Source organism: Gymnoscopelus microlampas, assembly GCF_963454915.1.
Source record: "Gymnoscopelus microlampas genome assembly, chromosome: 2".
Taxonomy (NCBI): domain Eukaryota; kingdom Metazoa; phylum Chordata; class Actinopteri; order Myctophiformes; family Myctophidae; genus Gymnoscopelus; species Gymnoscopelus microlampas.
Genome location: NC_139939.1, coordinates 39,357,545 through 39,374,251, shown reverse-complemented (window position 1 = coordinate 39,374,251; position 16,707 = coordinate 39,357,545). Strand labels below are relative to the sequence as shown.

Sequence of the window (16,707 nt, the reverse complement as noted above, 5' to 3'; positions counted from 1 at the left end):
CTTGGCTTACTGTACATACAAAAAAACGACATCCATACCAGCTATTACTGTATCCATAACCAAGTTATATTTCAACACAGAAATGACCAACTTATAAATGACAGAAGATCAAACATACTGTACAAATAAAACGGTAAATGCAGGAAAAATACAACTGAATATTCATTACTATAAATATTTTGGGCTTGATGAATCTACAGCTAGGGATGGGCCGATATTTTATCTAACGGTTAGATATATATTTTTTCATTATTCGAATTTTGTACTATATCACAGGGTAATCTCCATTTTAAGTGTCCAACTATTTGGAATATTACCCTCTTCTGTGGTGACTTTCTCTTCTTAAAAATGTTAACGGCTGTCTTTACTATAGACTGGGTATTCTACATGTTTTCTCAACACATTGAAAATCAAATTGCAATTTACCAACCAAATGTTGAAACATTTTACAAATATTTGTAAATTAAAAATGCCTAACGAATACTAATAAAATAATGTCTTAATGTCATGACCCTGTATTAACGTAGGTACATTTTAATTTATTTCCCAACAATACTTACATTCTAAGTAGCAAATGCATTTATAGGCCTTATCAACTTTAATTTATCAACTTGTGCAAGGGGGGTCCTGACAATTTGACAGTGTTGCCCTGAAATGTGTGATATATGCAATAGCCTATAGGAGCACAATAGCGGGTCACAAATTAAGGGACAGAAATCATCACAAAGCATATAGTCTATGGAGACAAATGTGACAAATAATTAGTTTCATCAACAATTATTGATGAGAAATGTCTCTACAATTACTTCAAATGAAACATGAGTAGACAACAGCTATGCCCTTTAATGCATCAAAACATATCCTGAAAATAAGCTTTCGCAGAGCCGACTCCGTTAATCCCTGCTGTAAAAAAGTGGAGTCGATTTGCTCCTGCAGTTTCTGACAAAACCTTAAATCTTACGAGTAGATAAAGCGCTGAGATCTTCCACAGACTCAGACATGGCCTCAGGTTCATTCTCTATGCGGGCCGATATAGAGATGCTGCTCTTGTGGAGCTGCACAGCCAGACACACCCAGTCCCCACTCTTGACTTCCAGAGGCTGGTGCAACACCACGGCAGCCTGCTTCCAATGAGAGTCCTGGCTCAGGCTGCTGATGCTGATCTCCTGGTCCAGGTGAACCTGGTACCAGAAGGGGACTGCGGTCACCCTGCCTGAGGAGGTGGCCTGGACCTGGAGAACAAAAACCAGTAAAGCCTAGGCACGGCAAGTTTATTTGTACAGATGGCCTGGCCTATAAATCTTTTGTTATTAACCCCTTATGAGCGCCCCATACCGTAGGCTGTGTGCAGCCTATGGTCTTTATTTAATTGATTATTATAAATAAACAATAATTGATTATCAATTTGATAGAATACTACATGTATGATTGATAACAATTTTGGACATATATTAGGCTAAGTTTAAAGTTTAAATTCGATTTATTGATATGAAAAAAAAGAAAAGTAATATATTATTTTTTTAAATGCGCTTGTTTTGTATTATTCAATTAATCAAAAAAGTAATGGATAGTTGCAGCCCTACATGTGATGAATGCATGTCATACCTTGACATCTCTGGTGGTGTAGTTGGCATTGGTGTCCATAAGGTCAAGTACAAAAAGTTCCACAGACTCACTGAGATGCCTGCACTCCAATGTAGAAAAGTCCAGAAACACATGGACTGGTACCTAAAGTGGATGGAAGTAATTACAAAACAAGTAACACTAAATCGCTTGCAGCTGGTGGCAGTATCTGTTGAGGATGTCAGCACTGGTGTGGCAAATAGATATTGGCTACATGTCAGTGAACAATATACAGTACATTGCAGGTGCACCAGCCGATTTTATTTTACCATTTACTTTCCTTCAGTTATGTAAAGCACTTTGTTTTGGTAAGTGCTTTACAAATAAAATGTAGTAATATTATTACTAGTCTGATCATGATGGCACTATGTGTCGTGGCTATCTCCCCATAACCCGCCTCGTGCCCTAAGGTCCTCTGGTGGGGAGCTACTAAAGGTCCCTATAACACACCTGGTAACAAAGGGTGACCGGGCGTGTGCTGTCCAAGCGCCCAGACTATGGAATGCCCTACCCAAGTCAATTCAGCAAGCTGACACCATCGCATCTTTTAAATTGCTTCTGAAAACCTTCATGTTCAGAAAAGCCTTTCATAAAAACCTTTTACTAAACTATCCTCTCGCTATATTATCTTTTTTGTTGTCATTTGTTGAATTATAACTGCTGAATTTGGTACTAGTTCCTCTTATGTTCCGTTTGTTATTTTAATCTGTGATTTTGTGCAGCATTTTGTAACTTCTGTTTAGAAAAGTGATATGTTATTATTATGTATAATCACAAAGTGCACCCGTCACCCCCACTGACCAATATCACCGCCAACACCTCTATGGTGGTCAGCATGTATCTGCTCAGCACAAAGACAAACGCTTTGCTCTCTAATCTCATCAAATCTAACCTAATATCAAACTTGTGAGTAACTGTCTGAAGCAATGGGGGGGACAAGTGCTGGAATCAGCAGCTGCTGTGTACAGCACGTTGGGCCACAAACTCTCAAGCTGAGGGGAGTAAATCAAGCTGGCAGCCACACAGAGCACGGTCTCTGTCGCCAAAGCTGGAGAACAAAAGAATGTGTCCTCCTCCCTGTCACAGTTACGAGGAGGATCTGGGAGATGTGGGCTGTGTTTGAAGTTGTTTGATGTAATGTGTGCTGATGGATTCAGGTAGGAACGTCCTGGGCCATGCTGTGTGTTCTCCAGTGTGACAGTCGTGCCAGATAGTGCCCTCCATCGAGGGGTGGGGGGCTTGGAGATGACATCTGTCTTAAAACAAACTACCGTCCCGTGAGGAGAAGGAGGAGGGCACAGCGAAATGAGAGCACGAGGAGGGAAAAAAGAGGGACAGGAATTCCAGAGCAAATAAAGAAAAGGAGTTCAGAAGGGTTTCTTGTGATGCAGATGGAGAGCCACATGAAAGACATTATGTGACCTCTCTGCAGAGCAACATAGTTTTGTCTTAAAGCGAAAACAACTTATTTTTCCAACACTATTCTAGGTAAGCACAATGCCAGGGTGCTATGGCTCGTGTCCTGGTTCTCCATACTGCTGCTTGTTTGTTGGTGATTAAGTTAATTAACTTAACTAATCAATTTGATCAATTATTTAAAAACAAAAATCAATGATCTAATAATACAATCGACTTTTGGGGGAGGGCATGTCAATATGTGGTTAAAGAGGTTAATTTGGTTGATTATAAAATATCAATTAGATTTTTTTCATGTTTATTCATTTCATTTATATAAAAAACTAAAACTTTTATAACAGTATTAACGGTATTTAAAAAACATGTGCTTCTCGATTATTCGATTAATCCAAAAAGTAATCGATAGAATAATCGAAGAAAATTATCGATAGTTGCAGCCCTAATAGGATTCTTTAGTGATCCCACAGGGGAAACTACAACTGTCCTACAGTTGTCAAACCCGGACTCCTGCAAGTAATGACAAAGGTGTTTTGGGCTTAAGGTAACTTTTTCTTTTTTCCAGCTCAGCCAACATGCTCGTCTCTATGGGCCTGTCCTTTGAATGTGAATGATGCAAGCTCACACACACCAGCATCTGAGGAAACGGTCAATATTGACTATTGCATCAGTAACATGAGACAGAATACAAGATATGAGGGCTGTAAGTTGTGCAGAGAGAAGAGACTACCTTCCCAGCATGAATTAAACTTTATTCCCATTTTATTCCTTCCTCCCATATTATATTTCCCTGCATGAGATTCTCTAAAGGTTAATAAAAGAAGGTGAATTACAAGAATATGGTGTGTGTGTGTGTGTGTGTGTGTGTGTGTGTGTGTGTGTGTGTGTGTGTGTGTGTGTGTGTGTGTGTTATATTACAATATAATTAAGGAGTACTCACAGTGAACTGGTTGATGAAGGGAGCGATGTTGAAGCCTAGCGTTGGCTCCTTGCCCTGGACAGCACTCTCCAGCAGCAGAGTGTCTGACTCCACCAACATACCGTACACCACAATGCATTGTGGGAAAATACGTCCTCCTTCCTCCAACAGACACCTGTTGTACACACAGACAATCAAAATCGAATTTAGTCAACCAGGTAGCACTTACTCCAAGGCTGTGTACCACACACCAATCAAATGGCTGTTTAAGTTTAGATTTTCAAGGTGGTCAGAGTTTTGTCAATCCTACCGAAGGAGTTATTTGTACCAGCGTTACATCACAGAGTTACCTGAGCTCAGAAATCCTCTGTGCCTTCAAACCGATCACAGCTTATTATAGTATTGCTTTAAAGTCGCTGTGCTCTCGATTGGTTACACAGATGCTTTCCCGGTTTTCATGGGTTAATGCTGTTCGGATTAATCCTGGAACCTTTCTATTACAGGACTTAAACGATTAGGCCACCTTGCAACGATTTACCTGGCCAGTGAAGCCTTCTCCATCAGCTTCTGCCTGATAAGGCCACAGGTCTCCACACAGTCCAAGATGATTGCACTCCAAAGTTTCTCTCCGGAGGGCCTCTGGAGCACGGCCTGCTCGTCGTGCACGTGATTGAGCCAGAACTCCAGGCCGTGTTCTGGGACATGATTCGACCGAGCCAGCCTCCTCAAAACCTCCTGCTGCTGGGTCTTCTCCACCGAGCTGTAAGCCTTCACCGGGCCCTGGCTGGCAGCAATTAGTGAGAGCAGGGAGAAACCCTCCGACACGTCCAGCACGTACAACAGATCACTGGAGTCAGTGGCAGAGTTCCCAATTGGTCTGGTAAGGTTAGCAGAGGTTCTGTCCGTACCGTCGGCCTGGCTGGGTCGAGCACCCTTCAGGCTGCCAATCAGTTTGGCTAGCGCAGCGCTGAAGCTCTCATGGTAGCGTTGGTTGTTCAGCAGGGCAATTTCAGAACATTCCAGCATGCAGACAAAGTCTTTAGGTTGGTTCTGCTCCGTTTGGAGGCATGCTAGTGCGCTGCAGAGCTCCGCCTCTGGGTTAGCATTTGGAGCGGGATTTGTGCCGAGTTCAGACCCCAAACGTGAGTCTAGACAGAGCTCTCGGCCGTCTCTCAACACGGCAACGCTGCAGAGTCTGAGGTAGGCATCTCGGCAGGAGATCTCCACAATCAGTTGGTCCCCTGGTATCAGGGTGACACCTGGGGAGAGACAACATGAGGATGTGTTTAACTGCCTCTCCTGTAAATTATTAAATGGATTAACACCTAGCTTTCCTATGTGTAAAAAAAAGAAAAGTGAAACAGCGTGAGTGTAAGACTTTGTAATGAGAAACAAATACAATTAACTGACTGTATCCACAATATCATGTTTCTGAACGGTAAATGTGTGAATAAGAATTGTGTATTATACCTTCAAATAATATGATAATAAAACTATGAATCAGTCCTCTAAACTCCAGACTCCTGTTTCATCATTAATCATTCTATAATCCGAGGAATACAGCCTCCTCAATTCTCTTCAGTCAGATGCTTTTAATGCTCATCTAGAAGCAGTAATTTCACCTGTTATATGTCACTTTGGATAAGTGAAATAAGTTCTAGGTCTAAAAGGTCAAATGCAATATGCATATGTTTTCATTAGGATGTATTTCCTACCTTGAATGTCAAGTGAAATACATTTCATTTGTATTGCACATTCCATGCCAGAGCAAACTCACAACAGAGTTTACTCAAACTAACGTATTAATGCAACGCTGAACCTGTAAGAATACAAAATAACTTATTGAAGTAATTTTTTCATGTTAATGACTTGAAGAACACCAGTTACTTCAAACATCCTTTCCAAAATAATAAGGCATGGTGTGTGTGTGAGTGTGAGTGTGAGTGTGAGTGTGAGTGTGTGTGTGTGTGTGTGTGTGAGAGAGAGAGAGAGTGAGAGAGAGGAGGGAGCTGGGTGGGGGGGTGGATGCACATACAGGAATCCTACAGGAATAACATCTGTTCATGTCTTCATGTCAGCACATGGCTTGTCAGGGGGGCGTTTGGGGAAAATGCATATTTATCACCTATAAGAATTTCATGAACACTAAAGAGTGTCACAGGCGATCGCAGTGCACATGACGTGGTGGGCCGGGAAACGGATGTCGGTTATCACCAGGAAAAGGGTGGCGGGCGGCGAATCCCTTGACGCTGTCCTGGCCAATTAGTGGCTCTGTGAGAGACTGGAGCGCTGACTGAAGGGCTGGTGATGATGCAGCTCTGTGTCATCATGTCACTGTCAACCAGGACAGCACAGAGACCGCCAACTGAAGCTAAGCTGATTGAATACATGATGCCCTCTCAAGGGATTGCTGGCACCTTTGATAATCAATCAGTTGATCAATAATAAAATACATTTACATTTTGTTTATTATTTATTATATAAATGTATTAATATGAAATAATAAATAATTGAAATAATTTCAATTGTGTAAATAAATAAACATCAGTAGAGACACTGTAATTTATGTCCCGACTGGCTGATCAACGGAATGAGACTATGAGGGATCCGTATAAACCCTGCCACAGTAACATCAAGAATATAATGGGACATTACAGTGAAAAGGTGTGTGAGAGTAGTGCACAAATCCAAATAGTTCGATATTTTAGCTAAATGCAATCACATACACGCAGTGGTGAAAAAAGTACTCACACTTTTTACTTACTTAAAGTAAAAGTATCAATACTGCAATATAGAAATTAGTAAAAGTCCAAATTCAAAATGTACTTGAGTAAAAGTACAAAAGTATTGGCATCAAATGTAGTACCAAAAGTAAAAGTCTTCTGAATCTTTTGAAAATAGCAGATCTACAAGCTCACAATGCGACACATCGCGACGCATTGTGAGCTTGTAGATCGGCTTTTTCAAATAATTGTAGTGGAGTAAAAGTACAATGTTTGCCTCTGAGATGTAGTGGAGTAGAAGTAAAAGTACTGAAAATTGTAAATACTCAAGTAAAGTACAAATACCTCAAAATTGTACTTAAGTACAGTATTTAAGTAAATGTACTTGTAGTTACTTTCCACCACTGCATACACATATGTTTCACTAACACCAAGTAAAGGAATAAACACAAGTTTCCACAACGTACAGTACACTGCCCTCATCTGATGCAAACGGGAAATGCATGGTACAAACCAGCCGAGTAAACAAACATATGTAATCGATCAGCATTTGACTGTGATTAATAGGAAATAGTTTGGTCAACAAAGGAGGGCTAGATAGAATAGATAAAGGAAAGAAGAAGGATAGAAGAAATAAACAACACTCAACAACATGGATCACAATCAAAATGTTATTTTCCATCGTGCAAAGAAATCACTGTCCACAAAAGATGGATCAAAGAGAACATGTTGAGGCCAGTAACCACTGCATAACTCCATTATATGGCATACAATGTGCTTTGTTTCTACTGGTAGAACTGTATATTCTGCTTCACAAAATGCTCTTGCCAAGAAATGCGCTGAAAGGAAGACATGAACAAAGTGTAAGATCGTTATGTTTGTCTCTCTCCTCTCTCAAAACCTGCTAGTACTGCTTCCCTGAAACTACCCGGCTGCTGTTCTTTTCCAGAATGACTTGGGCTAAATGAGAAGGCTGGAGTTCAATCAAACTCATGCAATTTTGAAACTACATCCAGCATTACTCTCGCTTTGGATGTTCACATCCTGGTCCAGGTGTTTGTATTGGATGTTCTTTCTCATTGCTCCAGTTGAATTCTTATATGCCAGTTTCATAGGACACAATCTACAAATACATAACTTCCCCATCTTGTCAAACTGACATTGTGTGGATTCAGTCACTCAGAAAGTGGACCCACAATGCTACACTGCGTTAACTATACTTTATTGGTACATAGTTGTGCTTGCTAAAAGCAAAAATGTTTAAGACATAACAGTAATTTGGGTGCAAAATCGAAATGTGTAAAACAAAATGTAAATGTCTCAAAAAAAAAAACTATATTTATTTTAAATCATAGATTAAAGAACTAGTATTTAGTAAAGGTTTAGTAGGGGCAGCACTGTTTCATAGACTAGTCATGTGTTGTGTACTGGACACGATATCCAACGCTTTCTGTGGACACGGCCCCTTATAGAGGTTTTATCATACCTGGTGTTCTTTTTTACATCATTTTAAAAAAATCTTATATTTAAATTAATGCATTTTTTTCAATACATCCAGTTTGATAATAATAATTGTCCAGAACCGCCAATCTGTTCGATATGCCCATATATAGGCATGTATGGATTTCCAGTTGTTCAGTTATTGTCTCCACCAGGCCGAAAGGCATGGCAATAGAGCAGGGTTTCTCAAAGTGGGTGCCCTGGCACCCTAGGGTGCCGTGATGCAAGTCCAGGGATGCCACAGGATACTTTGATAAAATTTGGAATTTATCAATATCACTTCAGTTTAACCGCTTGCCTCTATACTTATTTGCATTGTACTTGGTGCATTCTTTTTCAATCTACACCAAATCTCTTCACCAAAAATAACGCTCACAACGTGTCGCAACGCGACACGTTGTGAGCTTGTAGATCTGCTATTTTTGGTGAATGTTCCCCCCAGAATAGAGATACTGGGGTTCAAGTGGTTAACTGTCAAGTATAACGTTATTTTCAATCTGTCATAATGGAAACAGATATTCTCTCAAGTTTTCCTTGTGACATGCTGTATTTTGGGGGGAAATGTTTACATATTTCCATACCGTAATATGATATAAATGTAAGGTTCTGTAAAGTAACAATGTAATTCAGGGGTGCCATGGATGAAAATATTATCTACAGGGGTGCCCTGTGCCAAAAATGTTTGAGAACCCCTGCGATAGAGTATGTTTTACCCCCTGTCCGTCCGTCTGTGTGTGTGTCCGTCCGTCTGTGAACAGCTAATCTCCCGCACCGTTGGCTTGATCGCAGCGAAACTGTGCACACACACTCCCTGGATGCCAGTTCAGAACCTCTGCCCCAATTTTTTCACATGGGCCTATTATAGCGCCACCAGGAGGCCGCTTTTTGCAAAACACATTTTTTCACAGTACTCCTACAGATTTTGTCCAAACATCACGCAAATCGGTACACAGTTTCTCTATAGTCATTAAAAGGAACCAGTCTTTCAGATTTTTCATATTCCATGCTGATTGGCTAAAAATGTCTTCCAAAGTTTGCAGGACTGCTTCGTTTTGAACAAAATGCCTCAAATTATGAACACAGCATGCAATTTCCGTGAAACCTTGCACGCACATTCCCACTAGGCCGAGGAAGAAATGCCACTTGAAAATGTTCAAGTCAGCCTCATGGTGGCGCTATAACTGGCCGATTTGTGTTTTTACCTATAACTGCACCGATCTGTGTAAAACTTGGTAAGCACACTCCCTAGAGGTCAAGGAAAAACCTTTGCCCTGCATTTTTAACATCTGCCTTTTATGCGCCACCAGGAGGCAGACTTATGTAAAACATATTTCTTTTCTTTATATTACTCCTTCCGATTTTATCCAAATTTCACGCAAATCGGTACACATGATCTCTATAGTCATGTGATCAAGCCGGATCTGTTTCATTTTTCATATTCCATCCTGATTGGCTAAGATTCACATCTAAAGTTTACAGTAGTTGCTTGTTTTGAACAAAATGCCGCAAATCATGAACACAGCGTCCGATTGAAGTCAAACTTTGCACGCACATTCACACTATGTTGAGGAACAAATGCTACCCTTTTAACATTGGCCTGTTATAGCGCCACCAGCAGGTCTAATTTAGCAAAACAAATGTTTTGAACAAAATGCCTCAAATCATGAATGCAGTGTCCTATTGCCATGCAAGGCCTAAGAAGAAATGGCACCCCTTCCTTATTTTTTTTATTTTTTTGCCCATTTGACCCAAAGACCAAGGAGATATGATTTTTCGAAGATCTAGACTCCCATCCACTTCCTTGTTAACTTAAAACTTAAACATTCTGTATCTCGGCTCCTGAGAACTTTTTTTTTTTCAATGAAAAATCTCTGGCAGTGGGCAAACGCGGAAAGCAATAATTGTGCGAGTGAATGAGTTAAAATGCAATGATAAAACATAACGATAATGTTACTTTGGCACAGTGACCCCCCCAGGAACCCACACCCTCTCTTACTGTTGGGGATCTGGACAGGGTAGATAGCTTGCTCCCAGCAGGTATCCTCCTGGGGTCCTGTGGACAGGCTGTTCTCCTTGTCCAGGTGGAGCTGGAACCACACCGCCAAGGCATCTAGCTCTCCCTCCTGGGTGACGGATAGAGGAACTCTCTGAGTCGCCCTCGAGCTCAGACCCTCCAGTTCCTGGTTGGTTGACATTAGTGCGTTAGCATCACAGCAAAATTACAAAGTGACCAGACTATCTAAAAAAAAAAAGAAAAAAGGCATACCTTATAAATTGAGGGACACAAAGTCCATTGAATGCAGTGAGATAAAGGAGAAGGCTATAACTCCTCAAGAACATTGGAAATTTGTATTTGTTCATTTGTTCAATCATATCTCTGTTCTTGTACTAGTGACATTTTATCGTATATTGGAACGATCATGCATTTGTGGGATGAGCAGCACAGCAGATTATATTGCAGTGTCCAAATGAAAAGTGCCAAAACTGCCATAATCTGTGCTCCCACAAACAAGGAATGGACAGGACATAATGGAAATCTTATGCTTTATTCATTGAAACAGTCAGGAGCCTCAGTAGTGGGTGGAAGAACCATATGCAGCCGCAACAGCCTCACACCACCTCTTCAAAATACTTTATTATACAATGAAATAAACCTTTAATCCGTTAAAACTGGGAAAGCATCTGTGTCATTTTAGATTTTAGCATTGGCAATTCAAAAATAGCAGATATAAGCTCACAGCGTGTCACTTCGTGAGCTCACTTCGCTGAAGAATTTTGAAAGTGAAAACTTTTGAAATACGAAAAAGGTTTGAGAACTACTGATTTAGAAGGCAGTCTTAATGGGTTAAAAAAACTATTATGTGTGTTTCTGCTGACCTGCACGTTGTTGAAGTCTATGTCGAGTGCTTTGAAAGGCTGGGTGAGAGGCCTGTAGCCTCCTGGCAGTCTGCTCAGCCTTTCTGTGGTGTATGGCTCCATAGACTCATCAGGCTCTGTGTTGCAGCTCACTGGACTGTGTAGCTCCCCTGCTGCAGCCATGGACAGACCTCCCACCTCCGACACTCGGAATCTGGATAGGCAACATTTACATTTAAAAGGACGAACAAACTTGTTAAAAAAGGACATTAATGTCAAATGCTATTCAACCATATCTCGATATAATACTTACAGTTAAGAAATACCAGTTAAAAACTGGTGTAAAATGATCACAAGCAGATTAAACTGCCGTGGGAAGATGCATACAGGCATTTAATAACCTTGTAAAGGTTGCTGATGGTAAACTTCATTCCACCGGGTTCAGTTTGGCATTTGGGGCCTACCTGTGATGACGGCGGATCTCAAGGCACTCAACAGCCATGCCGAACACGGTGGCTCCAGCTGGGATGACCCGCCCTATCTGAGATGGATCCCTGAGCTCTTCCTGAGGGTTCTTTCAGAGGGAACATGGATATTTAGATATTAGATATATATAGAGAGCATTTTACACATTTTAGTAAAAGTTTATTCAGTGAAGGGGATGGAGTTGGATCCCGTTCTGTCACATAAACATTCTTTGTAGGAATTACACACTGTGAGCAGTGGAAATCTAGAGCTTATTTTAAAATAATCTCGTCTTTACCCTGTGTAACAGACCCGTAGTGGAGTTTCCAATCTTCACAATGTCTTGTCCCCGAGACTTCTATTTTGAAGAGTTTCCTGCCCAAACCTCAGGTCTCTGAGACCTGAGTGTTGGCACCATAGACATATAAAAGATAGACGCCTCCTCCGACTCTTTTCCGAGACTTGGCAGAATCTAGTTGTATAAAAATACAACAGGATATTTTTTTATACAACTACATTCTGACAAGTCCCGGAAAAGACGCGCCGTGATTGGCCAGGAGTCAGGAAGCGTGCCCCCTCTAAATGGCGGCCGCGATACAGGTTGCGCCAATGAACTGCAGAGGCCAATGAGGTATCTAGGTTTCAATTCACCTGTTTCCTCGGCTGTGTGTTTTCCACTTCCTGTCGATTTCATTGGATATCATTGGTCATCTGACCAGTTTCATTGGATCAAATCGACAGGAAGTGGAAAACACACAGCCTAGGAAACAGGTGAATATCTATGGTTGGCACTGATTAGAATGGAATCAAGTTCAGCTGTGGTGCTGACGCCCAGCATGGGGCTGCAGATAGCAGTAGACAATAAAACTGCCTCGTGGTAGAGGAGCAAAAGACGGCATACGCGGAAAATGATCGTTAAGAATGCCATTCTATATGATTATAATGGTTTTGTATTGTTTTCAGTCGGAACTGATGGACATGCCACGGTCACACAAACGAAGGGGAACAAGGTGACTGTCATTTTATTGTTTGTCAAACCTTTACTTTAACGGTTAATTTCTGATCTAATTGTTGGATTTTATTGTCTGAGGTTTATTGTTGTTGATCAATGTATTGCATTATGCACTGTATTTTACTGGGTTTAATGTGAAAACATGTAAATGTCATGGTGCCATTTTGAGATTTATGAAATGATTGTGTATTAATGTGTGATAATTGATGTATTTTATGCCTCTTGTCAGTTTCTACATTGAGACTATGAAATGATCAACTCATCAGTGAGGCTTCACCTCTTAATGTCCAGCTGGGTTCGCAACACACTGTACTACCACAACAATGTATTTCACTCCGTTTTCATACAAACTCCAATGGTACATATAATTTATGGGAGATACTGATATAGCACATCTTTTTTGCATGCACAGTAGCGCAAAATCAGTAGTCTGTTCACTCGTCAAACTGGAGGGAGAAATAAGCACAGTATTTGCTCTAAGGCCCCCACCAGGCCAAACATGCAATAAGCAAACTGGGGAGGTTTTTAGCCTAGAGCAAAGGTCTGAACTCTAGTGAATGCATTAGTGCCATTAATGAGAATTACCACCATTAAACCACTAGATGGCAATACCTACTTGTACTGCCTGAATATTGGAAGATGCCTTTTCCATGGTATGTTAATTGATTGTAATTATTTTGTAATACTTATTTCACCAAGTATAGCACATTGTCTAAAGCTTGGGCTAAATTAAAAGACTGCTGTGTAATTATGTTGTACAATGCCAATTGTTGGTGAGGGCACTTGTGTTAAGATTACTTTGGTTCTAGAGTTATCAATGGTAAATGACAAAACTAAAAACCAGAGAATGTGAGAACTGAAATTCAAATGCATCTTCAGGTTAAATGTTTTTATTCATTTACATTGCATGAATGACAATACAGGGAAAGAATAAGTGAATTCAACGTTACGTTACCTGTGGAGGAAGGAGAAGGTGGTTCCAGGCGTGGATAAGACTCTCTATAATCCCTTCTCCAAACAATCCTGCATCCACAGTCTCTGTCACCACCAATGACACCCTACCAGGAGGAGAAACACCAGTAGAACATCTGAGTCCACTGATGCTTCAATCATAGGTAAATTACACAAGAAAATCCTCAGTGTTCATTTTACTTCAAGTGTATAAATGAAACCAAAGAAACCCATAAATCTCAAAGTTAAATTAACACTAAAGGATTTGACCGTGTATGAAAAAGTGGAGATTACTTTTTTGCTGAAAAATGCAATTCTGGTATAAAATGCTATACATTTTAACTCAGATTTGTCAGCACAGTTCTGTTTTCACTAGTTTCACATTAATGAAAGTAATTGACATGCTAATTCTTAGGGGTTATTTTACTTGAACATTTTCTCAATATAGTTGATTGATTGGTAGGCCTATCAATCAAGGTTTATACACATGCCTGCAGCCTAAGTTGTATGTGTGACTGATATGTGTACATCAATGGATGTAAATATGACCTTTTTGGGATGTCCTTAGGCACTTCCATCTCCAGAGATTTCATGTGGAGGATCTTGATGCTACCACTCATTCCATTAGCGGTCAGCACCTCACAGGCTAGTTCGTACATGGTCTTAGACAGCTCACAGGCATACACCTCTGCAGCACCTGCCTTTTTAGCACACATGCTAAATTCGGGACAAATGGATAATAATAATGAGAAAAACAATTGCAGTAAAGGGGCAGACCCAACATTCTGCAGTCTAATGTCCAGTTTAAAAGTTGCATATTACCCAATTACTACAAAAATATATATTTACATCTCTGCCTTAATCTAATTAAGGCCATTTGGTAAATTGGCCCATTCAGAAGTCTGAGGTTTAGTTGACTGACAGATATCTTGACGCTAAAATACACAAAATAGTGAAACCAAATTTCTAAATTAAAATGAACATATCTCACCCAAGGATGCCAGTACCAGTACCTATATCTAGTACAGTACTGCAGCCTCCCTGCACAGCCTTCTGGATGGCTTGCTGGTACTTCTGGTTCCTCCTACGGTCGTTGAGCATAAGGAAATGCCAGCGTTCCACCAGCCAGTTGGCCACGCGGTAGAAGTTCTCCCTGGCCTCTGGATAGTCTGGTTTCAGCTTCAGGGCTTTATGGAAATGACCTGCTGCCTCATCTCTGAATCCCATCCTGGATGATAAAAAAAGTATGTTTTATACACAGTACTGTAAGTAATGGAATGTGCAGTATTGCGCAATTTATACATTAAATTGACTTGACTTCTGAAAACAATAAATGAAGTTGTCAAAAAAGTTAAAAAACATAAAACGACAACCTTTACGATAATTTACAAACAAATATTCTACTAATAGTCTACTTATTTACAGCAGTAACAATAATCCTACCTGAACAGGTGTTCTCCCATGCTGTTAAGGATGACCTCATCAGCAGGGAAGAGTTCCAAGGCTTGTTCATAACAGTCAAAGAGGTCCTGAATGCGCCCCACAGAGTCAAGTTCATCAGCCCATTTGAAGAGTGTGAACCTAAAGGATTCCTGCAAGGCCAAAGTAACATTGTTGAACTTAAAAAAATATATGAAACTTGCGGTTTTGCAGTAGGCCTGTCACAATTATTACATAATAATCTTATCGCAATTATTTGAGATAATCACAATTGTTTTTGCATAATTGTCAATCATTTCCATGCTGAAACATTTTCACACCTTTTCAAATATTTTAAATAAGCAGAAATAGCAGATCTACAAGCTTACAACGTGTCGCTTTGTGACGCGTTGTAAGCTTGTAGATCAGCTATTTCTGCTATTTTTATATGTGTGTGTATGTATGTATATATATATATATATATATATATATATATATATATATATATATATATATATATATATATATATATATATATATATATATATTCAAGTTATTTGTCATATATTTGCCCTGTGCAAATTTGATTACAAAGCCTAGAAGGCAAACAGAAATGTTATTTGTATTTATGTTCCAATGTTCAATGCCAAATTAAAATCATTAATCGCAATTATCTGTATGACAATTAATCGTCAACTTAAATTTGTAATCGTGACAGCCCTAGCAGTTGAGTGAGTGAAGACAGGGAGATTTCACTATGATACTACAGTGAAGCGCACATAGAGGCAGACTGGTGGTGTCTGCCTTATGAATAGAAAGAAATCAAGTTGTTACCCTTGCAAAGTCCTTCAACACAGGGGCGAGGTTGAGGACCAGTAGGTAGTGGACAAAGGCAGTTCCATAATCCTGGTTGAAGAGACACTGCTGGGCACTTTCCAGGGATCTAGACACCAGTTCATTCCTGGCAGGGTCCTCCCTGGGCGGCCGCTGTCTCCTCCGACCCCGTCTGTGCCTTGAGCTGGCATTGGGCATCCCTGACACAAGTAAGTGACACACAGATCAGAGAGTCACCCTGTGCCTTGTTAACAAAATCTAACAGCAGTGGTGGAAAGTAACTAAGTACATTTACTCAAGGTATTTTTTACTTAACTGGATTATTTCCAATTTTCAGTACCTTTACTTCTACTCCACTACATCTCATCTCAGAGACAAATATTGTACTTTTTACTCTACTACAAGTATTTGAAATCTTTGGTTACAAGTTAATTTGTAGATTTTGATTAGTATTACAAAACATACATTAACCACTTCAGCCCTATATACATTTTGGCCATTTGAATAGCAGATCTATGAGCTCACAATGCTGCCATTTTCAAAAGATTTTTATGCATTTTATACATTTGAAAACTTGCAAAATGGGACATTCTGCATAATGAGTACTTTCTACTTTTGGTACTTTAAATACATTTTGATACCAATACTTTTGCACTTTTACTCAAGTAAATTTAGAATTCTGGATTTGTACTTGTAACAAGTATTTCTACATTGCGGTATTGATACTTTTACTTAAAAAACATTGGAGTACTTTTTCCACCACTGATAGCTACACACAGAAATGGCAGGGTGTCTAGAGCAGTGTTAACTTACTGTGCTTGTGTTTAGATCATGGGATATTTGAGTAAAAAGTAACAGGTGGGATGGATGTCCCAGGCTGTGATACACGGCAGGGTTTCTGAAGCCAAGACAGAGTTCTCTATTAAAAAAAACACACACCAACTTTACTATCATGGATCAACATTAGCTTCCTTATAGCTACTGTCTGCTAC

General features: G+C 40.0%; 1 protein-coding gene across 1 annotated transcript; it reads right to left on the bottom strand.

The window, feature by feature from the left end:
• Positions 1–57: 57 nt before the first annotated feature.
• On the bottom strand, positions 58–16,659 carry prmt9 (protein arginine methyltransferase 9). Its single transcript, XM_084068594.1, has 13 exons — positions 16,529–16,659; positions 15,716–15,915; positions 14,906–15,054; positions 14,454–14,690; positions 14,012–14,179; positions 13,467–13,569; positions 11,499–11,608; positions 11,056–11,248; positions 10,175–10,358; positions 4,494–5,214; positions 3,977–4,130; positions 1,606–1,728; positions 58–1,232 (listed from the first exon to the last, which is right to left on the bottom strand). The coding sequence occupies exons 2-13, from the start codon at positions 15,911–15,913 to the stop codon at positions 951–953; spliced, it is 2,622 nt and encodes an 873-aa protein (XP_083924720.1). The 5' UTR covers positions 15,914–15,915; positions 16,529–16,659; the 3' UTR covers positions 58–950.
• Positions 16,660–16,707: the final 48 nt, after the last annotated feature.

What these genes read in the sequence shown, in the direction of transcription:
- prmt9 (XM_084068594.1), bottom strand. Translation starts at nt 15,913, where the DNA reads ATGCCCAATGCCAGCTCAAGGCACAGACGGGGTCGGAGGAGACAGCGG. An exon ending in TAGACTTCAACAACGTGCAG is followed by an intron (nt 10,359 to 11,055) that starts GTCAGCAGAAAC and finishes TCAACCAACCAG; the next exon opens with GAACTGGAGGGTCTGAGCTC. An exon ending in ACACCACCAGAGATGTCAAG is followed by an intron (nt 1,233 to 1,605) that starts GTATGACATGCA and finishes TTTGTTCTCCAG; the next exon opens with GTCCAGGCCACCTCCTCAGG.